A 26,313-nucleotide genomic window follows, 5' to 3' on the forward strand; every position below is an offset into this window, starting at 1 on the left:
GTCAGAAGTCTTCAAACCAACGTTGCGCATGCGTTAATTATATTAGACGTGGTCATGCATGGTGTTCTAATTAATTTTATGTTTAAGTGCAATATGCTTCTAAGAAGAGCCCTGAACGTGCGAATAGCCGTGATTGTGGTACCCGTTTATTTTCTAGTGTGTTGACATGTGTACTGTGCGGTAGGAGACAGATACATACTTCTCTGCTTATCGATCTTGTACGACAAAATAAATGCATTCCAATGCTTGAAACATATTCAGGGGTAAAGAAACTTTTTAATATGGTGTTTCACAAATAAAACTTGACATAAAGATCCTCATTTATTTATATAGCGTCAAAATGGGTTAGTTTTAAATCCATGATTGCTGCGTCAAGACACGTTTGAATTAGGTTTTGCTTTAAACACAATATAAGTGGAGAGGACATAAATGAGTGCAAACTGAATATTGAAGTTGACACAAATTAAATTCGTTAGACTTTTTCCGTTAGAATATTCAATTACTATTTGTTTTTCCGGTTTCACAAATAGCCATATTGTCGATTGGGAACAGATGTTCATGTTCTCCTAGTTATATTAAATTTGTACACCGAAGGACGTTCACTAGACTGAATAATAGTCTTGGCAAAAAAAACAAAAAAACAACAACAACTGGTAATACGGCCTTACTTAGAGAGATTATTCATAATCCCAACTGTAATAAAGGTTCCGCTCAAACAAGATTCAGGTATACTAAAGCTAACTATTGATTTACACACAATGTGGGAATAAAGGACGCATCGGATTAACGACCTTCATCAGCGGTGATCAAAGGCGTCGAAACGTGGCCAGCCTATCGCATGTGACTCAATTCAAAAGATGTAATTCTGGATTCGAGGGATTGATATCCATCATTTTTGTTGTGCTGATTTCACTCATGCTCTTTTATGATAATCGTCCTTACACATTCACAAAAATCAATTTGTTCAGTGGATCAGATATGGAATGAACTAAATAACCTAATATTACGTACACAGCAGCAAACGAAGTGACATTCACGGAGATAATTCAACCACCGCCCAACGAAGTAGTAACTCCCCATTTGTTCACATATTATACTAAAACGAACATTAAAAATATTGTAAAATACCTTTTGTAATAAATTTGTTCCATTTTAGTTCTCGCCCTTTGCTTTCAAGCAACTAAATGTTGCCTAATTTCAAACGCTATATGTAAAAAAAGTTCCCGCATGATTTTCAGAAAAAAAACGTGACAAATAAATAATCATTAATAAAATACATTCAAATATATTAAAACAAAGTTACTAAGAACTGTCTTCAAACTGACTCATTGGCATATTGGTAAACATGAGAGTTGTAAACTGTTCTTAGGGAATAGACCTTATTCGAAAATGGCCGCTGAAATTTCGCTAAGAGCGAGAGATCTACGAGACTTGTTCTCACCCCTAGAAGACAAGTATATTCTCTATGTCATCGCGTCCACTGTTCTCATGACCTATGTATCTATGTACCTGACCCACTGTGTTTGGAACAGTGAAAGCGATGTCGGTAGGGAATGGTACTTATTTGAGGGGTAAAATTACGTCTCTAGAGTCAAGCTCTCTCGCTCGGTCACCGTGAGATGTCGTTGGTAATTTGCAAATAAAGTATATTACAGTGGTCATCTAATAAGACGTGAAGTATTACGTAATACTATTACACATTTAGTGACTTCTCCTGTCACGATGTGTGTTCAACTTCATCTTATGGGATGGTTACGATTTATTGTCATCTACCGTATTCTAGTACACTAAGCTGCGGAGAGGTGGTCACGTGGAATGAAATAAATCACACTATATTCCTCACTGGCAGTGTATATGCGAATAAGGCCGATGTTCCACTTCAAGAGCGTTCGTACGTACGACGAACCGCGCTGGCTGCCGAATTTGAAGCGAATTTGAATATCGAAATACAAAATTTTGAAAGTCAGAGTACGGACAGGTTCGCCAAACTCAATTACTGCGAAAATCAGAGCAATATTATCAATACAGATACTGAAAATAGCAAAGATATTTCACTTGTGTGGCGCGGGCAGCTGACAAAAACGCGTCCATTCTAGTCGTTCGTAACACCAGGACAGTAGCGAGCCAGCGTGTGACAGTTTTTCAGCCCGGCTGCGCCTCGTTTCAGTTAGGGTTCAATTTACTTTTGAAGTAAAACTATTCATTACCGGTAATACTATTATACCTAAATTTACTACTATTTATTACTTTCATCGCCGCGCGTATGAGATAACAGAGCATGTTATTGTTAAGTGTATTTTATGGAGGATTTGTGAGAACACGGAACGACGACACGGTATTATATTTCTCGGCAGTGTTCTGCATGGGGTGTCATCATTCAATCTATCCCGATAATAAAATAAACAACCGGTCAGTTCAGTCTCATGTAAGAACATCTGAAACTGAGTGATGGAATCCACCGATGCACATTTGAAACGTGCGTTTTCTTCATTTTGTTATCCAGACCTTATTGAACTTATTGAACTCAAAAGGTAAATCAAAACCGACCGGAATTTGCGTGAATCATTTTATTAGCTTAGGCAGATTAAGCCAACAGACGACATCATGCATCTATTTCGTGGCGTAGTTGTCCAACATTTGAGTCAGGCAAAATGTTTGAACCACTAGAGAGCCAAGAAGACAGTTGCTGTAATGCAAGATGTTTAAACACAAGGGGAGAGACTTTTGGTTTCCAGTTGGAAAGGATATTCCATTGAGTTAAAGCAGGGTAGTCGTCACCTGCACATGCGTCAGAAGGCCATAGTGTCATTGTTTATAAACAAGCGTCTACCCATGAACCTTTGCCTTTTTAGCGTGTGTTGTTATCGTCGCTTGGGACTCAATTCCAGCGCGTGCGCAGGTGACGAACCTCCCGCTTTAATAAAGTAGCAAAATGTAAACAGTATTTGGTATCGTACTATACTTTAGCTCCATAAAAGTATGAACATTTCCAAAATAATGTTCGAGCATGGACATATGACAATGCATTCTGGGAGAAAACTTCTCATTAAAGCAAGAGATACAGTGAGCAGTACCACCTGCGATTACAATACTATAACAGCGTAATCATGCGTAGCTATCAGTTCATCGTATGCACATGCAATGTTGCAATATCAGCCATATAACCAATGTGCGTATCTGGGGTCGCGCGGACGACTTCCGGTTATTTGCTCGCACCATGTGGTGATATTTCTGCATCTTTGTCAAGTATTTACAGAATGTCGTTTTTATTGAGTTTACCGAAGTACAAACTAATTTGTACTTGGTCGATCAAAATCTAACACTTCAATATAACTAAGCCTGTTAACCTGTCCAACGACACAAGGGCGTTGTTTACGCAATGTGCGCGTTTCGACCTGGTGACGTTACCAACGAGACCGCAAATGTAGGCGGTGATTTGCATAAACAGAGAGGTAAATGTTGAGCTATTCCATTGTATGTGACATTCATCGTGCAGATGGCGTTCACGAAAATAAGAGATGGTCATTTTTCTGTAGGTATGTTTCACATTTCACCTCGGCATGTCATTCATTCAAAAACATGGACACCCAAGTGGGATATAATCTAATACAGACGGATGTCAATATCACAATAAATTCCAGATGCAATATTTCATATTCATGAAATCAACATGTTACGAAAATCCAAATCTAAGCACTTGTACAGAAAGGTTAACTGCCGAAAGAATTGGGGCGTTAAATTTTAACATTTATTTTGTTATTTTGTTTTCGTGATAAAGAAGAATTATGAACAACTTTGTGTATTTTAAAATATATTTGTGTTCGATACTGCATGACATCTGATTAAAATAAGATTCCAGTTTGGGGCTTTATTTTTTTTTCTCATTGTAATTTAAATAATGATTGCATTACTTTGCTTTACCTCTGGCGATTATCCTTCCGCCATTTACATTAACTTGCAATTTACTAACGTGACGTCAAAATCGTGGATTCTCATTGGTGCTGTCACGGTTCTTATCGGTAATATCACTCTTGTTTTATTGCTGACATTTGCAGCAAGCCTAACAACATCAATTCACTGAACGGTTATCAAATCGTGAATTAACCCTATAGTGTACACATAATGATTATAATAAATCTAATATAAAATGAACACATATATTATCGCTTATGTTGAAAGTCATACATGACACATGATTCAAATGATGATGGGAAATAGACCATCGAACAATTGCCAAAGTTGAAAAGGTGATTTTCAAATGGAGTGCGTGTAATTAATACGGCCTCGCAGTTTCGACCACTAACTTAAATTATAATTACAAATTAAATGTTCAAATAAATTTTTATATAAAGTCTTAATAAATATTCAGTAGAATATAATCTATTGTTATAAATGAAAATAGTTTTACTATAATACTAGCTGTATATATTCGATATAATAATAATAAAAACAGCAGACCACGTGTGACAGGAGTTACCGATACGTCATACAGACTCCATTACTTATCGGAGAATACTGGTTTGTATATGTTTTAGGATACGACGATTCCGACTGTTTTTTATTAAGATGCGGAAGCAAAGTAATTTCCCCATGTTCAGAAATACTATTACGTTCAGCTATCCTATTGCATCTGTAAACAGAGCAACCCAACAACGTCGATAAGACGAAGACTATTACATACTGATGATAAGGAGAGACTACTGATCAGAGACGATTGCCATCGCATTCTTACGTCATAGTCATATCACTGGATCTCAAACAGCCAGCTTATGATAGTTCGCTAATATTAATTAAACATACTAACAAATCCTTGAAATTCAGAGAGGATTACTGTTAGTAATATTCAAAATTCTGCAATAAAAATATATGGTCACCGAAATAATCTTTTCTGAATACGACCTCAAAAATGGATCAAAAATGTTTTTTTAAATAGTTAAGATTCAGTTCATGTAGCTGAAACATCCCATCATATATTAAAACTGTGTTCGGTGACCTATGCTAATTTGTTTGACAAAGTTATATGTTTTTTTTTAACACGCTTTTCTTTCTCTGTATTGATTTTACTGATTAAAAACGGTTGGTTATTTGCATTGATATATTAAGCGCATGTGCATGATAGCATAGTTCTAGAAAGACGATAAATTAAAGTAATGTATTAGGTCGAACGCAGTTACATTGTTGTCAGAAATATTGAATTCGGATTATCAATTTGTCGAAGTAATTAAAATTGGATCTATTATGAATCTTACGTAATGCCTGGGACCACTGCATCGATTTTATCTTTATTTTGTGACATTCGTTAACTCCGTTTTGTTAATTGATGATTTTCAATTATCCGACAATATGATACCAATTATTGGGTGGTGCTTCATCTTCGGCAGTAATGTGTATAATCATTGAGTGGACGGATATGTCCCGTCACTGAGGAGTGTGATCAAAATCCACGTGAAAATGAACAATGTCGGCCATTCAGAGTGTATATTAAACACGATGCCATTTTCTATAGAGTAAAATTATATGTGTGCACTATTGCGTGAATTTCAGTATGTATACTTCACTGCTCTTTATTTGGCATATATGTTTCTTCTCCCCTTGATTCTTTAACGAAAGCTTTGAATTGAGCCATTTGAACCATGTGTGAAGAAAAGCTACCCCATGGGTCGTAGCAGTGCCATTTATTCATAATTGCTTGTTTGACATTATGGTTTTGTCCGGATTGTCGGTTTTCATAGCGGGTGGGTGGGATAGCGTTGAATGAATGACAACACTGTCGAGACATGGGAAGTGCCAATATATATCAGTGCCGAATTGCTGAATTCAGTATTCATGTAACACGCAGAGCTTGCGGTTAATCGGACCGACCTTACTCTGGGTAAGGTCACGGGTCTTCTGACCTGATTTCAAGTTTTCGCGCCCCAGGAGCCGATTATGACGTAATCTCCCTAAACATAGTAAACAAATTTATAATGTTACGATGATTAATCATTTTTGTAATTATTTTTCCAATTACAGCCCAGTTGGAATCTAGAAAATGTCAATGATAGTTTAACTGAATACCCTCTGAGTTGGAACGGCATAGACAGACTAGTTATATACTATTTTTTGCGAAAGCGTTTCTTTGGTAGTTATAATAATATTATTATAAGTGACGTAGAATAAATCGGGCAATATGAGTACGATCACACCAAAAGTATAAAGATTTCGATAAAACATTTTCGTATGTATTAACAAAATTCATGAATTAGATAATATAAATACACTTAAGCTAATCCAGTGACTACAACCTGAATTATTGTTATCCATCTACCATCATTAATTGTCTGAGCAATAATCTAATACACCCTGCGTACGTATTTGTTAAGATCTTCTAAGAACTATCTAATTGATAACAACACTAGTTTACATTCTATAAACTATACTGAAACTAAAGAAACCTTCTCATCGCGAATTGCACCATACTAGTATTACACTATTAGAATAAATTAGTTTTGTGTGCCTCATCACGCGCGCCTCCAACGAAAACTGTAAAATAGTGAAATGTGTGTTATAGTTATAAATACGTTGCACATACATACTTTAAAGCGGGAGGGTCGTCACCTGCGCACGCGTGTAAACAATGACATGCTATGGCCATTTGACGCATGCGCAGGTGCCGACTCCCCCGCTTTAACCTTTGGATATAAATTGTATCAATGGATGACACACTACAAACCATGGGGGGGGGGGGATTGGCACGAGAGGGCGCCATCCGATCTGAATGGTACGTTTCGATGTCAGTCGTCCGTAGCCCATAGTCAAAGCAACAACGTCCCGTTTACAAACAGATGAAATAATTTCAGCAATTTCTTAACAGAAAAATCCTCAACAAAACTTAGAAACATTTCATAGACAAATACAGGCTCCAAAATTATGTCTATTGCAAAACAATTCAACCGACAACCAGTTTGACGCCACAATTTCTTGCTGGAGCCCGAGTTCTACGCGTGATTTTATTGCGTTCAAAACTGTTCTCATTTATGCAAATGAGACGATTATTTCAACCAATCGTGTCATGCAACTCCCCCCCCCTGCTACAAACGTTTTATCCAGTAATTGACTGCATTGGAACAAAATACAGCGTGCGATAACGCAAATACGCATTTAAATGCAAATAATCGCAAAAATGCATATACTTTAAATGGTCAGAAATAAAACAGAACAACGTCCCATCTTAACAAATAAGTCACAAAAGGCATACAGAAAAAATGAAATGAACAAATATGTGAGAGGATGTGGAATATGCCATTGTAAATATATTGATATAATTCTGAAATCGGAAATATCAGTTGGACCACTATCACTATTTCGAATGTACAGTGAAATGCACACATGTCAGAGAGTGGGCATCCGGCATAGAATGTATGGAGGCAGTTTATGCCTACTTCAGAAACGTTTGTTTTCAGAAGATCCTTAGCAGATACTGTGTCGCCACGCAATTACAGATACACAATATAATTTCCATTGCTGGAATAGACTTTCTTGAATTTTATCTAGCTTCCCAATCCAGCTGAAATGCTGACTCATCCCTCTGAATTAATCCTGTGCCAATCAAATAACTTAAAATATATTTTACATATATTTACATATAATTAATATATAATTAACTCACCAAATCTATGATCTGCTGCAGAGTCATGCCGAGTTGCACGGTGAGAGGATCGGAATCGTTCAACACAGGCCTCTCATACTTGTTGTAGTCTTTCAATACTTTGTCCAAGAGACGTCGCTCGTGCTTGCCCTGTAACGACCCTGTTGAGACGTCAACATAGTTATCGTGTTAAAGTTCATAACATAACATAACATAACATAACATAACATAACGTAACGTAACGTAACGTAACGTGACGTGACGTGACGTGACGTGACGTGACGTGACGTGACGTGACGTAACAACATTCGCATGTCTAGCGTCGCCGCCAACTTCTCTGTCTAACCTTTAATAAACTCTGATTTTGTTTATTATCCCAAACGGTTATGTAGACAAGGAAATCTCGTTCGACATGAGCAGCGATTCATTTCAATATACATTAATAGATAAAACAAAATACAATCCATTATGCAATAGACAATCACATGCTAACCGGGGGGGGGGTCATCAGTATCATCGTGAGTAGGGCTCCATACTAGGCAGTACTGACTACAACGAACACCGAAAAGCAAATTTGCACTATATCACACCAGACAGAATTACAATTTACTCGCAAACTACCTCAATTCTTTTTTAACAAACGGCTGCGTTTACCGGTTTCCAACTGAATGCCTCATTCGATTTGCATCTGTAACTTCTAAGTGCCGTGTCAATCTAATGTCGATTTATAGATATGCACGTTGTTACTGTGCTACACTTAAATTAAATTTGAGGGGAAACATGCATCTGTATTGCCATCAATTAAGAACTCAAATCACTCAAACATCATTAATGAATTACGGAATATATATAACAAGAAAATGCTGACAATTGTTTTCTCGTGGCGTTCAACTGCTCACTCGGTCGTTTTATTGAAATTCAAATTTCTATCTAACGAGATCGTCATAACATGTAACTGTTCCCTGAGGAGAAGTTCGAATTAGCGACAGACACTTGGATATTCCAAGTCGTCAATGCGTATGCGAGTAATCAATGCTCACATAATTATATTCATCTGAAACGATCGAGAATTCGTCTTTACATATCTTCCTGAAATTTGCAAAATCTTTCAATAAACCAGCCATTTTAATCCCTTGAATGATGTGTTTGTTTTCAAAGAACAAACACACATTTTCCAGTTACTCTCGGCCATGCATTATACGGAATGCTATCTCATATATTTTCACACAAGTTATGTGTACGTTCGATATTTCCGAAGTTTGTGATCGACTGAACACAACATACAATATAAGTGGGAGAGTAAATGTGATAAAGGGCAAAAACAAGTCGCGTGACTGTCTCACTGTTAGCGAGATCTCAGCGGCCATATATATATTTAGAAAATGCATATATTTACTGAAAACTCGGATAGAGGGGAAAAAATAAATATATTTTATAACTGTAACAGATTAATGAGCTATTTAACGGATAATCTCAAATAAAATGGTCGACTTGCATGCACACGCACGTGACATTGTTTCACAACGTGAAGAACTAATTGAATACGTCCCGTCATTATATTTTCTTCATTTGATAAAAAAATATACTAAGACACGTGCGTATGTATTCTATATTCCAGCCTTCATATTATTATACGTTGTCATCGCAACGTGTGACAAGTGGCATACAGATTACGCATTGCGACTTTGTTGAACGGTTAATTAGAAAACATTTGCTTTTAATTAAAACTAAATTTATTTCATCTTATGACCTCATTTCTTCAACAACTTGAAGTAGGTTCAGGGTTATTTCTTGATAAATTATATCGAATATTTGGTTGTACCTAATTAGTAAGTTATATGCGGCAGAGTATCTATGTTTTTTTGTTCAAGTTTGACGTGGCTGTGTAATTAAGACACTTGTCTGGGAGTTTACTCAATATTTGATCGTGAATAAAACATTACGTCCTTTCAGATAACATACGAAATAGCTATCCAATTAATCACGCTAGATTGAGTGTTTGCGCGTTTCATTATCCCTGTATGGGTATGCCATTTTTTTTGTTTAAGAGTAAATTGATTCTAGAATTGACTCTGTAAAGAGAAGCCACCGATAGAAATATTAAATGAATGAGAACAACTTTGAATTACATTACGTAGATCCGGTATACTCGATAAGGATTCGTGAATAAAAAGCCGCTGGATTTTACTATTTCAAGTATATGATAAAGCCCGACTTTGAGAGCTCTTTCGAGAAATAAAGTGCGACCCTAGATAAAATGTCGAGGCTGCAGACATATTTTATACAATTTGTTCACAACATTGAAATTGAATGGCTTCGTGGGGGAAATAACTGTACTACAGGTAATAATCAGGAACAAGGTATGTTTCGATTTTTGATATACAAACAAACCAATGTCGAATAGAAATCAATTAGTAATCCTGTGCAACAGTGTTTCATAGACTACATGACTAGGGCACAACTTGGACAACAAGAAAATAAACGTGACGTCTATTTCGTAACAATTTGTTTTTTCAAGTGTTTCTATCGATAATCGGTTGTAAACTCTGACCTTTTCAAAAACGTAACATCATAATAGTGAACGTTTTCTTCAGGATTTCACTAAGACATTCGGGTTAATAACGTAACTCACGTAATCTGTTGACATGTGGACAGTAATCGTACGACAACGAGAAGAAACGGAACGCGTAAATACATTATGTAATTAACATTCCTTCCAGAACAGAAAAAAGCATCATGTTGTGAGTTAATTGAATAAGCTAGATAACATGTCCTTGTAAATCTAGTCCAAATCATCAAGAGATAGAGTCAGCCATCAATGAACAAGTGGCAGCACGTACAGGAAAGTTTGAACACTTAAACGAACGCAGGGTGAACAAATGGAAAATGGGAAGCAGCTATTTGAGTATTCTAATTGTGACATTTAATCTATCGCAGACACGCTGCACGCGAGCGTTTTTTGTGAAACCCTACACAAATCGTCCTTCTGCAATTACGATAGCACACTTGTCTGATCGTGGATCGTGTCACGTAAAATATTGTTCATATAAGGAAAAAAACACAAAATTTAAATTATACCGGGAAGACGATATTCTTGTACAACAAGCACGTTTAAGTGTGACTTAATACGAAAATTTGTAAACCAAATTTACAAACGCATTTTAATGATGGACTGCAGACATTTGAGGAAATCGAAATTGCGGATCAAACTAGATAAACGTACTTGACAGAGAAGGTCATTACTTCATTAATCGAATGTCTGTATAATTGTCCGCTTAATGACATGTGCAACAATCTCTGATATATACACAAGGCAAACTATATACATATTACTACCGGCATCGCGGACAGATGTATGCGATAGGTTCACCGATCACACCTGTATATTCGTACCAGGAGCAAATTTAAAACGATCACTGTTGCTATAACAACAATTATCTATATGCTAGTGCTTTACTACGTGTGTTTTATTCCGCCTTTAAAGCATGAAATCTTGAGCGAAGTCTGAGACGTCCACAATATGCTTAAAGGATAGTTGTCGTAGCGCCACGCATGTGCGACATTTGTGTTGATAAACATTGATTTTCCCACAATCTGATGCGCTTTTCTAATGAAATGACGAGCATGAGTTTTAACTTGGGCGTCACTTGCACTAATTACCGCCGGGGACTTCTTCTACACTTTCCAAACACCACCAAAAAATTACCTAATTAAAACACAGTCTCTCCACGTTGTGAAGGGACTATGATTAAAACTTGGTAACCGCTCAGTTTGTACTCGTTGGTGTGCGCGACAGTCAAAGTCGCCATCTCTGTTTATATGGAACCCACATCTCGCGCATGCGTGGCTCGGCGACCATTGTTTTTTAATGTTCCAAAATACAAATAACACCTGAATATTTAACTTTATCAATATTGTATAGGAACACAGTCAGTGTTTTAACGTCCCTCGATCATCCCACACATTTCCGACAGTTCCAGAAACCACGACAAACCCCAGTGCAATCGTGCTAACGTTAGCAAAAACACAAGCATAATTGTCCATCATATCGTCTCATAAATAAAATAGGTACATCTTTCTACGTTAACTAGTAATTAACCCATCAATTAGTTGAACAGTTGGCGCCTAGCCACGGGTGGTGAAATTGATTTTCGTCTGCTTTGTGGTGAAATGAATCACACTAACTCTACTGATTACATGTAATTACTTGATTAATTATCTTCGAGCCAATTGAGTGTCATCATATGGTTTAGCCTCAATCATCAATAACTATTTATATTTTCTGCCTCCCCCCCCCATTGCACGACTGACCATATAACTAGGTGCTTCGCGTGGCAATCACACGATTTCATGACATTCGCTATTTTATGTTTTAATGCTATTATTATTGAAGATTTAAATGGACATGTACATTATATAAGTTTTTATGTTCTCATGATATAACAATTATGAGGTTTGAACGTCGCTGAGGCATCATAGTAACTGCAAACGAGCTTGCCTTGAAGCTACACAAAATATACATAAGCCTCCGTTTGCTTCCATTATTGCTAGTAGTTTATTAACTTTTGCCTTGAAAATGTCTGTTCTCAAACTCTCATCGCATTAATTTTGGACATACGGATTATAAAATATACTGGCCCTATGTTTTTGTAATTATTAGTTCATATACAATTATAATGATTAATTTATTTGTCAAAGTTGCTGACAAAGTTATTTCTACCTGACATTATAATAATATGAGGTTATTACGAGGATACCTTAAAGTATGCACGAAGTCAGTACAGCGAAAGTATCGACCGGTGTACTGCATTAAACTTAAAAAAAACGTGTAATCAATAATAACTTTGTATTGGAACTGTAAATGGCCATATATAGCACTTCCTCTACAATCCTCCCCAATATTTGTGACTTATTATGTATGATTATGTAGCCCCCAAACACAACTCCAATAAATCCCACTCACAGCATTGGTCATGAATTCATTTGCATTAAGATTTACATAAAACTATGCAAGCAAAAACAAAACCAACAAAATCCGTCTTTTAATTGATAGCACTTTACATTTGCAAAGTTCAACGCTGAATCGAGCGTAACATATTTCAACATTTATTTTGGCTATATGGTTTACAGAATGGACTTTTGATTGTTTCAATTCCAATGTTAAATCAAAATTATTGCTAAATTTCTAAAATTGTCAAGACCTCAATGTATTTTGCCATTGTTTATATTTTTCGTACAATTTCGTAGGAATTTCATTTTAATTTCAAACAGTATCTCTAAATCTACACGAATGCAAACAATGAATCTAACAACACGAAACACAAGTACATATACCATCAATGCAACTACTGGTATGAAATGAAAACATTCGGGTATGGTCATACGCTATATAAACATAAAGTACCAAAAAAACAAGTTTCAATATTCATGAGGTATTACACAATCGAAAAGAATCCGTCGAAAGGAAAGCTAATCCTTCCTAATTAACATAATTAGAAATAATATTTATTCAGTAGTAGGCAGTAAGAATTTGTCGACGTTTTCGAACAATAAGATAAACTACAAATCGATGTTACAGTATAACATACCCACGGCGGTAAACTGTGTCATCAAAATAATTTCTGTAATAATATGGATATGTACAAGTTATGTAAACCCTCAAATATATCTACATAAGAACAAACAAATACCGAATATCATGAAAGCATACTAGCACCACTCTGAGGCAATTTGTTAAAAAAAATGTCGAGATCTTACGTGCTAGAAATATTAATGCAAATGTTATGTTTTGAAATTTTACGGAATTAAGACTGGAAATGTTAACAGCTTAAAAAACATAATATATCAGGCTAAACAATATTGATACGCTAATTAACATGACAAGCCAGTGTAACTGTAGAACGCATTAATTGACTTGACATTTGGAATAGTGTTTGCTTTTTGCTTTTTATGAAACATACCAACTGTACCAACTATAGCATTTATCTGTCAATATGTAACGTTTCGATTTACATAAATAATTTCCACGTGTTGTGATCGCGATGGCCGAACTAACTCATGCGTACAATAAATATCATCGATTCACAACCAGAAAAAAGCACATATTTAATCGCAATCGTCGCAATACAGTTTATTGGCGCTCGCGACGAACTTGGAATTTTAACATCCATGGGTAGCAGAGAATAGGATAAATGTTTTGCTGAGGTCAAGGTCAAGTTAAAAATATTGTAAACAAATCCAGATACTATTTTTTTTTATAAATGACCAATGATTGAAACAAGTTGACACGTTCAAGGGTTTATATATGTGTAACATCAATTTATTAGCAAAGCGACACATAATTATCTGCACCAATGAATCTTCCGTGCTTTATTTTATGAATTTAATGAAAAGACAAACTGTCTTTTTTTTTGTTTTGTTTTTTTGAATTCATGCACTTTTAATTTAAGTGCTTCATATAGAAAAAACACAACTCTCGAACAAACATAGGTCTCGCGGGAAACGTGTGTGATTTAAAGGTCGACTCGAATTAAGATTGCGGTTAAGGTTTTGTTGGCTTTCCCAAACGTGATATATAACTAAACACAACAAGTACTTTCCAGCGTAATACAAACCGGCATGTTCTTGCTTTTAAAATGTTTCGAACCCACTGAACTGGAATGTACCGTATGATTCTATATACGGTTGTATGTCAGTAGTTGAGCAAGTCGATTAGACTTCAATTTCGCAAATCTAGACAGACTACAATTTTGAAGATTTGTCCTCTAAGTTCATTTATTACATTTAAATATTTTATATCTGTAAACTGATTGGTCGGTGCCTATTTTTTATACAGGGTGGGAAGCTGCACACTAAAGGCTGACAATTTTAAAGGGCGGTGGTCGTTGCGCCGTGTTGTGTTTGATATGAGACCCATAACAGCGTACACAACGCATGTGAAATGCGAAATTCGAACACGCGTTGCCCAACAACCACCGTCCTTTAAAGTTGGAGTCGTATTTGTGTTGTCTGCAATATAAATGATACTTATTAGCATGCTGTCATCTGTAAATTAGTATTCGAACCATGACGATACAAATACGTTCGAAGCACACCATTTTATTGGGAAGTATTCTTATTTTATGTGTAAATATATGGTATTTTCATAATTGTTATTTTGATCAAAACAAATTTTCGATAAGCTGTACTAAGTACATGTACGATGACTTAACTATTGAGCTAAACTTATCAGTATGCAGAAACACAGGCATCCATAAAAGGGAATCAATTAAATATTCACTGTTGGAACAGACACGTAAGTTGTTTTATAGAGGGGCACAAGTATTTTGTGTAATGTTACAATATTGTCTGTACTCGGTGTTTCAGTGCCGACCGTGCACAATTTGCGTGTTCGAAAAGATAGACAAGAATGAATATTGAAATAAGTAAGTGTTCATTTCACGTCCACATAAGATGAGGATGAATACCATTTCTTGTTGATGTATCTTTAATCAATGTTAACAGAACATATGTTTATTTCCAACCTCATTTTCAGTATAATAATATTGCATCGTCTAAACTCTAAGTATATACACGGAACCAAGTTAGTAATGTTCTTGTTTAAAAGATTTGTTTATTATTTCGGTCATAGTTATACGTCTTATGTTGCATGGAAGAATGGGCGATGACCTCAGAAACTTGAATGAACAATCGCTCCGAAAGCACCTTACATATACTTGTCTGTATTAACACTTTACAAAGGATGTGCTCCACGGAGGGTTAGTAAATACAACGCAGCAATCCAGACATGTAATGTACGTCATCTCCTTGACTTTGTCTTTAACCTATTATGAGGAAGACAAGTCACCATTACTGTACTGAGCTTAGCGAGGCGTCTTCCTGAAAGTCATTACTAATCGCTACCGATTACGATTCAAACAACACAGATGCACTAGAGTACAGCAATTCGTGATTGTGTTGTTATCGGATTAGTAATAACATTCCGAATATAATTCCTCGCTGGTTAAAGCGTCAAGCTTTATATAAATAGTCTTTGAACATCGTCAACGCATGAGTAAATTGATTTTGTGATTTTCTCGTAAAAGTGTGAAAATTAAACACGCATGTAATTCAAGAAGTCCGGTTTCCATTACTATATAAATATTAGTTGTATTTACAGTGTTCTGTATTTGTAATGGTTTGTGCATTTTTTGGGAAAACTCGGAAACTTGATCTTAGTGGTGACAGGTGTGTCCGTATATGTTTGGTAAATATCGGCTTTGAGGTCGATATGTTCTAAAGATGCGTTAGGGTAGCGTGGTTAGAAAACGGTAGAAAACCATTTTCGAGAAAACAAATTTTTAGTAGACAAGTAGCGATGTATATTGCACAAATATTAAGGAAAATAACCAAAACCGGCTACATAAGAATTGAAACCATTGTTTCTTTTACAATAAATGGTAATTATCATATAATACAGTTTTACACAAAGATAGCTGCTCTACTGATCCATTCTAATCAAACGCATTTGGTTTATGTCCTATACGTTCCATTATTCATTGCCAATGTATTGCAACCCGCACGAAGTATAAGTGTTAATTTAGAAGCTATTGATAAAATTAAATTTTCTGTTGTACGACTATTTAAGTGACAGAATTTGAATTTAAATTGCATCGCAGTCACCAAGAAATGCCTACCGGTGATTGTAAATACGCGCCATCGATCCACATACGTCATTCACAGTCTCCTAGGTAAATTTGAACAAGGCGACACGGATGTCACCCTTTTAGTCTTGGATGATGACACAGTTTGTATTAAAACAGTGATAATAATCCAGATTGATCGATATATTCGAATCTTGATAGAGTAGAACGTCGCCATCCCCTTTACCGAGTCTATAATGCCAGAGCAACATCAAAGCCATTGTCGCAATACCCGGTATTCACGTCAAAAGAAAAACTAATTTCGAACACCGCGGCAACTGGAGTATTCTGCGGTCTGCTCAGTATTCTCAATCAATCATACTTCTTTAGCTGTCTTTACGCTGGGATTAAATGTGTGAAGAAATAATACTCTGACAGTTTATCATTATTGTTTTATTATATATAACGATGGAATCACATATCACAAGATAATTAGCTAACAAAGAATTCATAATTGTAAATGTCATGTATCTTTGAGTGACTAATAGAATTTAATTAGACCTATTGATACTAGACATGGCGATTAATTATTCCCAAATCGGATCGATTCAATAAAGGTTGAAAGTCCACATTCAGGTAATCCTAGATCATCTAATATTGCCCGGATGTAGCAAGTGATACCCGGATGTAAAATGTATCAGACGTAAAAGGATGTGCGAAAAACGATGGGTTGTAGTGAAAAATAAAAATAACGTCGTACCCGATGGAAGAGAATAATACATGGCGTCTATTAGGGGGCTGACTGACTGCATAACTTGCTACCTGATTGATTGATTGATTGATTGATTGATTGATTGATTGACGGCATAACTTGCTACCTGATTGACTGACTGACTGACTTACAATTACCAATCTAGGTTTGTGAGTAAAATAGTGTCGACAATTCAAAGAGCATTTTGAGGATCTTTAAATAATGTTTCATAATAACAGTAACGTGAAATACTGGAAAATTTTAACGCGCATGCGTTAACGATTCCAGAGACTACACGTCTGTCCTACTCTGCGTCAGGGATGATTGAACTAAATTGAATTGTTCATTGTGAGTTACGCTATAGAGATTATAGTCTGATAATCACTTGTTTGTTGAATTGGTTGATACGAGTGACGTCACGAGTATCAATCCTCTTTAAAAATATTTATATCACGTGACAATCTTCTTATTATCCCATCCACTCCGAATAACTTTCTGCAGTTTTTACTGCGCAGACACCGATGAATGTCATATGTAATTAACATAGAGGCATAGTTATAGAATGTTATACAGAAATTAATTACTTAGCAGTAATTACTAATATATAGGTATGTTGTCATGAACTCTGTGGTATTATTATAGTTGACATCGGAGAGGAACGGAGTACCTTCGAGAGGGTCTATGCTTCGAGGCAGTCGAAAATGTGACTGACAGCTAACTGTGGCCAATGTGATTGGCGTCTGGTCTCTCGGGGTGCTGGCAAATCACCTGTGTTTTTCACGATGTATTTATCCTAAACACATGATATAGCTCTACGCATTTTCTTTTTACTTACAGTATATTATTTAACATTCTCCCTCTTGCTTGCTGTCGTTATTTGAATAAATACTTTTGTTTTTGCATGAATAAATCTCGCATCAACAAAAACAACAAACAAAAACATCAAAATATTGTTCCCATTTGCTCCACGCTATTGTTAAATTCGCTTCTAACAGGGGTTACACGTTAACGTTTGGTTAAATAGGTCCCCCGATAGCAATCCCAATCACAATTTGACCTATTTGTAATTTAATGGACCTGCGAAATGTTTCATTAAGATCCTTGATTATAAACATGCTGATGCGACGGGGGTCAACTTGAATGACGAAATTAATCTACCGTAGAACTCAAAACTCGGAAAGATAACGAATTTTAAAAGCAAAACACGTATTCGATGACCACTGTGTTATTGATTTGCGAACGGTTCAAATGGTAGCACATTGTGTAAAAGCGAAGTCAGCTCCCTGGTCGCCTCCCTCGCCCCGTGGTAAATCGAATATCATCCAATTTCAACCGCCATATACGCATGCTAGTAGCCGTTGATGCGAGAAATAAGTTTTAAATCTTTTCAGGGATTGAAAATTAAGGTAATAAAAAAGTACTATTAAATGTTATTGTATTCGGGGCACGCCTCGAGGGTACGGTGTTCATATTGTTCGATTCGATTGCAAGTGTAATTTATTAAATTCATTCTTTCGCTTGAACAAAAGATGAGGGCAGTACACCCACTGTCACGGTGCAAGCACTTCTTTTTAAATTGTTGGAATGACATCGCAAATTGATTAAAATATCGATCCGAAAACCGACGAACTTTCTAAACGCATATACAAGGGAAAATAAGTAATTTATTAACAGTTTATGAAGAAACCTGGTATGTGTCAGTATGTCGTTCGTTCGTGTAAACAGTCTCATGGATAATGTGTACAGATATTCTCCAGCATTTGCGTGCTTGGACCATCATATAATGTACGTAACATTACGACTGTTCGTTTCCGCAACACTGAGTGCAACTGGGATGTTACAAAGTGTGCCTGCGTGAGTCACAATAGAACACGTGAAATCATTGTCATTTTGAATATTTTAAGTAGAATTCTACTCAATGGTCAAAATTTATCATTTCCCTTATTCTTACATATGTGCATTTAATGTAACATCGAATGAAAAAAAAAATCAAATAAAAATATGGGGTCACCGAACTCGATTCAGAGGAAATCGACGTAAATGAAGTGAAAATAGCATGTTTGTGTTTTTAAGACATTTTACTAATGCTAGGTATGATATATCTCAAAATTGTGTTCAGTGAAAAAAACAATATGCATCTTACAATATAACTTTTTTTCTTCTATAAGTAAAATTGAAATTATTTTTAGTGTTTTAAAGACAAAATATTATCGCTAAATATCGCTGTTAAATTTGTATGCATAATACTTGACAGATTGACAGTGAATTTAAAATGTCGTCATGATAATTATAGACATATTTTGAAATATTGCCACTTATATATACGGTACATTATGCGCACATGATAAAAACGCACGAGAATTTCGGTGTTGCAGATGCAAATAAAAAAAAGGCCAGGGAATATTTTCATGTAAGATGATAGCCGTGTGTTAGAATATGCTTAAGTAGTACACCCAAATAATGATAGTTGTTACTTTTTTTCTTTCGGGTGGTGGAAATGTTTGGATCGAAATACTACAATGATGTCGCACCCCAAGTTTGGATATAGTTAGTAACAAGCTTAAGATTTCAACAGTTACAAAGCTAAAATAATGGACAGGATCCGAGAGACCCTTCCAACAGACGAAAGTTGTAAGTTGCTGCAAAGTCTCCCTCAAATTGAGTTTGCAATCTAAACATTTCAAAAATCAGCGCAGCTATCATCATACATATAGCAAAGATGAAATGTGATATGAAAAGTTGTACGAGTACTTACCAGAAGGCAGAAGAACTAGGATGGCCGATATTATGAGTAGACGGGAACAGAAACAACCAACTCCGCCGAGTTCCACCATCGCGATGTTATATAACAAATGCAATTTCGACCGCGCGTATCCACTCGTAACCCGAACGCACAAATCCGCTGGAAATCACGTACCGGCAACAAACTCTTAAGATATCCGGGGTTGATCCCTCTGCTGCAGAAACGTGTCTTTTTAATGTTATCGCTTAATCGCCTTCTGAGACAAATCTTCTAATGGCGCGCAAAGGCCACAGTGACGAGAAATCTAGAATGGAGAAGAAGTAAAAACAAGTGGCAGTCAGTTTAGTTTGTATTGCGATGCGGACGATGTCTTTAACTCGAATGCAGCTGTGGTGTGCGAACTGAGTTTTGTGTATTACCAAGAACAGTTCAGTGCGCATGTGCGCAACACCGTTCCGACGATCGGTGTTGTCCACAGTTAATCGTTCATGAATTTCACTTGGTAAAATTAACTATCCAAATCACTCTGGGGGACATGATATTGACCATTTAACAGCGACTCACATTGCTAAAGATATCGACCATGCGCAGAAATTTAACCTTCATCTATATTCATTTAAAGAAAAGACACGAGCATCGTTAGGACTACCTCACCTTGGCATAATTTACCGTGAACCAGACGAGAATTGATCGCAAGGATGAAGCTGTCAAAATCGACTACAGGTGTGTCATCATAACTAATAGAGAAACTGTGTTCTGCTTTTAAAATGATGACTACTCAAGGGTTCTTCAATTAAGAGTCGACGTTTATTCTTGATTATCATCCCGATCTTTCCTGGATATTTTTTCAAGCGGATGATATCTCGATTGAGCGTGTACTGGTAAAGTTAAGGTCAGCGGCGGACACTGTTGGGTTGAATTGCTCAGATCGTCCTTCGGGTACGTTATTAACTTATAGGTCAATCCTTGTAATTTAAAACGACGTCAACGCACTGCGCGGACCAATAGCACATTTTCGCGTCTTTATGGCGCATCGAGTGTGATTTAGTTAAAAAGACGTTATTGCACGCAGTTCTGCACACCTTGTTTCAATTCAGATGTATTGCCCGTTATAACAATGTCAACAGCGATAATTGCAAAACTCACAGACGTTTGGATATTTGTTCAGCCCTCAAGCAGTTTTTCGGCGTTACTGATAACAATGCTTCATGATCAGATATGGAATTGCAGGGTGCATCGGCATTTACGATCACCTAAAATTGCCGCATAATGATTAAATCATGAGTTGGCATGCCCTGGTAAACATCGATTCGAGCCGCGCTAGCTGCCCATGAGTGAACATTAGTGAAAACCAATAGTGATAATATGGAAAACTCTGAATATATTTCAGAATGTTATGCTCTATATTGTTAAAGATGCAGTATTACAATCACTGTAAACTAATACGTCTTTTGACGTAACACGCAACCACGCATTGGTTGTTTGATTTTCGCGAAATCAATTTGGAAAACTTGTTAGTTTTAATTAGAAAAGAGCTCACTGGTTATTTTCTTTTTGACTTTCAACTTTTACAATAAGGTATATAAAGGACGTCTCAAACGTAATCTTTTAAAAATATTTCTCTAAACGAGAAGATTATATGATACAATTTTGCCCATTGGACTTGTATTTAATTACACCCACGCTAATATTGAAATCAAACTCTACGGTTCGACTAGTAAGTTTGCACGTGAATATATTTGGTACACGTGTATAGAGTGCCCATCAAATCCGCTCCGCACAATGATAATTTCTACTTCAGGTAATCACCATGGGAACGAGACGCTTGTTACCGCGTTTCAGTGACAGGTGTATTTCATTTCCACAGCCCTTATCGTGTACGTGTGACCTCATAGTCGAGACTTGCTGCCTTAAGGGTATACTATACAAAGACATTCCATTAACCATTCTTGCAAAAACACAGAGAAGATATACAAACAGATAAATAACCAACCTTTCTATTATCCCTCTTTAAATTTATGTTTCTATTCTTTACAGGTCGAAAAAAGTAGGTATATAAAATGGTAATCAGGCGTGAAGCGTAATTGCGGGATGAACTTTAAGAAGAACTCGCAGCTTCGTGTTTTTCTTAACAACAGATCAGTCATCACTAATTTGGCCTTGTAGGCATAAGTTGTGCACATCACGCATTCAACGTATAAGACGACATTCACTAACCGAGGGAATAAAAAACAAATAAAAACTAAATTTTGCACAACTTATAAAAAAAATGGGTTTAAACAATCAAATAATTTTAAATTAAATTAATTAAATAAATCCCTCTTTTTATAGCTAATATCGCCACTTACAAAGTAACGCCGCGAGATGTTTTGGGTCTGTCTGTGTGTATGTTCGTTCAAGCTCCACTTTGCGGAAAGAAATAGCAACCTATTAGAGTGATAAAACAATTTGAACCGTGAAAATCCTTCTGCGGTATACTCTCATTAGGCAATCTTGTTTTCCTATCTCATTGGCCGTATTACACTCATTGATAGTTCGAGGGAATAGTCGTCTTTCTACGGTCATTCAAGGACGTGAATTTTGACCTGCAAAACGCCGGCATTCCGTACACAATTTTAGACTAAACGTGCAAAATGTGCATATCGCCTTTACGTCCATCACTGCCACCATCGAGCATTCCGAGATCAAATGTACGAGTTCACGTGAGATATTGTAGATGATATCTCTATAACGACCCTTCAATGTCAGATTTATTAAACAAGTGTAGTCATTTTCATTTGATCCGAGCTTTTAATGTTCTGTGTATTCCATATATATTAGCATCTTTGTCAGCAAAGGTTTATTTAATCGGCTATTATGCCTCACGTGTAAGGGCTTAAAACACTCATTAGTTTTAACTGATATCTGAAACTGTCAGAAATACCCAAATTAAGGTAGAAGTCTACTCATGATTTTGACAAAATTGGTCATAAATTGCATGACAATGTTCATTAGTTTATTACGTACAATCATGATGCTAATGTCCTATGGTACAATGAAATAGCATTATTTATTATTTTAGAAAAACTCCAAAGAACGCAATGCTAAAGAAAAATTGCATTTTTTGACACTTTTTAAAACCAAAATTTTTGACATAATTCAGAACAACAAAAAGTACTCCATCATTAACAATATATGGTTTTTTCAGCCTATGTCACCAGGATAGATTTTGTGATATTTCATAATATCTTTATCATAGGAACCAATGGTAAAAGCATTATAATAGTGCTAAAATGGTGACTTTCCACTAAAATACGACCATCAATTGCTCGAAAAAAAGGCTTGTGACCCCAACATTTTTTAAATCAATATCCTTACATCACCTTGGAATACAGTCTATTGAGTATTTTAATTTATGAGTAAGCTTCTACCTTAATATAATTCTAAGGGTCATTCAAGACATAAAACCACCAACATATTGACATATTGTCTGTTATGATGTCAAAAAATCACTCTGATTGCATAGACTAATCATATTGTCACGAGGTGCCTAGAAATGCTGTACGGATGCCTATCTATCTATTTAAATGATGGGTCATACACCCCTTGTTGGAATGGTATGGTCCAGAGAACAGATCGTCCGGTCGGGAAATTTGAATACCGAGTATGTGCACCTGGACATTGATACCTATAAAACTACGCCTTCATCGCATGCTTGGGGCTATTCCATCTGGCGTAACCACGTTGGATACACAGTCAATGTAATCAATAAATACTCATTTAAAAAAATCATCCGCTATACGCATATAAATAAACAAGTTGTGAAACATAGCACCTAGTAAATCGATACCTTGTCGGTTTCAAATTTCGATTTCTTACCTTAAAATGCGAAATAAAAAATTTAGAGGGGATCGGGTGTTACGTTAATAACTATTGTTAATAATCGCTAACTTGGTTTTATTCAAAACTGCACAAATCCCGCGTTTTCTGATGATATCCGACGATTTCATGAACGAAAATGGCCAGCAGCCAGAATCAAGGGGATTCGCAAAGAGTTCTGGGTAAATCAAGGAAATACTCGCTATTACAGCACGCCTGATTGGCTGAAAATGAGTATGCGCACTTGATTGGACGGCGTCAATTTGAACGATTCACTCGTACATTGTTTACACTTGGATGTAAGCTCCAAGTTACTGTACGGGCATTAACTCGTTGAGAATTGGTTAACACGCACAGAGTTCTAGTTCGACTTGTATTTCTGCTGGGATTCGAGCCTTGTGCGGTGTGACTTAATTGATATTGACCTTTAATCTGTTCCAGTTAACCGTATAACTGCTAGTATATGATTGCGTCTGTTCAGGGGTACCAATGAAAGTGTAGTTTTTTAATGAAAATCACAGCTTTGACACCGTGCAGCATAGCTTAGTCAGGAAAAGCTTAGCTGCAGGAATGAAATCCGCTAGTTTTGACATCGATAACTCAAGCTTTGAACATGTTTTGATGTTGAGGGCGTACACAACATGGCTGCCTCCAAAAGCAGCGTTAGCGACGGTAAGTATTTTACTCGTTTTCTCAACAAAATCACCAAGTTATGCTGTGTAATATGCCGCGATCAGTGAGGTTCAGGTTCAATTTCATTTCTAGAAAGTTTCAGCCACCATTTTACGAAACTTGTAGAGAAATCTAAATTCTCATTAAAAAGCTACACTTTCATTGGTACACTAGGGTCACCAGTTATTGCGTGTTGGTTGTATACAAATATACAAGTCACAATTACATGTAATGCTAAAAAGTAGCAGTGGGGAAAAGAACCCACAACACAATGGCAGTCTTGTTTGGTAGCCACACTTGACTCCGCCTTGTGACACATATTACTAGGATTACGCTGCTTTATTATAAGACCAGTGTTTGAAATTTGTCAAAATAGGTATAAGTAATTTAAAATTTACAAGCCCTGTTTATGTTTTCAATATTTTATTTACTTTCATTCATTTCACTATATTTCATTCGGTGTCACTACAGTGTCTTTCATTCAAGTAAGAAAAATCTGATTCATAATTCTGCTCTGACAAAAGGTCGGGTGAATTGAAACTCTCTCATAGCGTGAGAGTTCACTGAACTCGCGCATATGAGAGAATTCAAATCTTGCTTAGTGTGAGAGTTCGCTATATCACGCGTCGTTACTGGATTGTTGTTGTTTTACATGTTGCATGTGCCAATACGGTTGCACCAGACCTCTAGGTACGATCATACATTCGTAGACAATTTGTGAATTTGTAAAATGTAATATTTTATTTATTTTCTTAAAAAATCTATCCGACCACAGGGCTAGTAACTTGAAATTTTTACCAGGATTTTAAACACTGATAAGATATGGGATAAAATGGCAGCCCGAATTTAGTTGAGAAAATCACTTGGCATGAAAACCAAGTGCGAGAACCCACCATTAGATACATAGTATCATAATTTAGGAAAATATCGATCAACAATCACCACGAGTGGCGAGCAGTTGTTTTCTTCATCGGTACTCATTTGACGCGCTTTCCCAGGCTACCATGATTATTGTGTTCTTGTTGTTTTGGAAACAAATAATTCTTGAAGAAATTCACGTTTATTTATTCATACCTATTTTTCCATTGATGGATAATATACCGTTCCAATAAATCGCGCCTACTAGCGACGAACTCTCATGTGACGTCAAAATAACGTAAACGAGTGTTAACAACGTCGTTTGTTTGTTTGTTTGTGACGTTATTCATCAATTAGAATAAAGCAATTATCTCAAAAACCGTATTTTTTCAAAAAATGTATAATACGCTGTGAACGACGTCCTGCACGCTCATTCGCGTAGCGGTAGCGCTTCGACGTCAGAGGGCACAGATTACTGGTAACAATGCATTCCACGGTATGCTACCTGAACACATATGACTCAACCTATATCTTGAGATTATCCCACTGATCGCCCTCAGGATCGACACCGTAGACATGGGTATGTTTAAACAATCACAGAAGGCTTGAAAGTTAAGCCATACGTGATAGGTAATATGACGTCAGTTATACCTGTCATTAATCCTGTACCCCTGGAGAAAATGGAAAAGGTTTACCTTAATTTCAACTTGGAAACCAGAGATATAGTTGTAAGTCAGCTGAACAAGACCACTGAGAAATGTCAAGGATGGGAGAACGGTGTATGAAAAGGCTGTACACATATTATAAGCAAGGGATTCGTCAACCGCGCATGTGACAGACTGCCATAGAGTTTACAGTCAAGCGTCTACCCGTGGGTCTTTGCATTTTTAGCACGCACGATGCCAAACGTTGTTATTGTTGTGAATATCATTGGATTGAGTCAGTGTATATACATTTCATCACTTGGCATTTGAAACTCTTGATGTATGCGTGGAACGTATGTACCAATTATGCTTCCGAGTAACGTATTATATAAAAAATTCGCGTAGGATAGTCAATTGGGAAGCAAATAAAATTGCGGTTCAATAAATAGCTGGCTACTACGATGTCTCAACACATAATACCTACATTAATAATGTTGTATGTGTTTGTGGGGTTTACATCAATGTGCCCCTCCCCCCAA

The 26,313-nt window shown here is 36.4% G+C and overlaps 1 protein-coding gene across 1 annotated transcript in view; it reads right to left on the reverse strand.

Moving 5' to 3' along the window:
- Positions 1–26,313, reverse strand: part of LOC100374210 (neuronal acetylcholine receptor subunit alpha-7-like) — a 48,014-nt gene that overhangs the window by 18,234 nt on the left and 3,467 nt on the right. Inside the window, exons 2-3 of the mRNA XM_078009081.2 lie at positions 19,755–20,046; positions 7,649–7,788 (exon numbers count right to left, since the gene is read on the reverse strand). Coding sequence (XP_077865207.1) covers positions 7,649–7,788; positions 19,755–19,833 — 219 coding nt within the window. The 5' untranslated portion in view covers positions 19,834–20,046. The remainder of the gene's footprint in view (positions 1–7,648; positions 7,789–19,754; positions 20,047–26,313) is intronic.

This window comes from Saccoglossus kowalevskii, chromosome 13, assembly GCF_978046115.1.
Source record: "Saccoglossus kowalevskii chromosome 13, keSacKowa6.1, whole genome shotgun sequence".
NCBI classification, from domain to species: domain Eukaryota; kingdom Metazoa; phylum Hemichordata; class Enteropneusta; family Harrimaniidae; genus Saccoglossus; species Saccoglossus kowalevskii.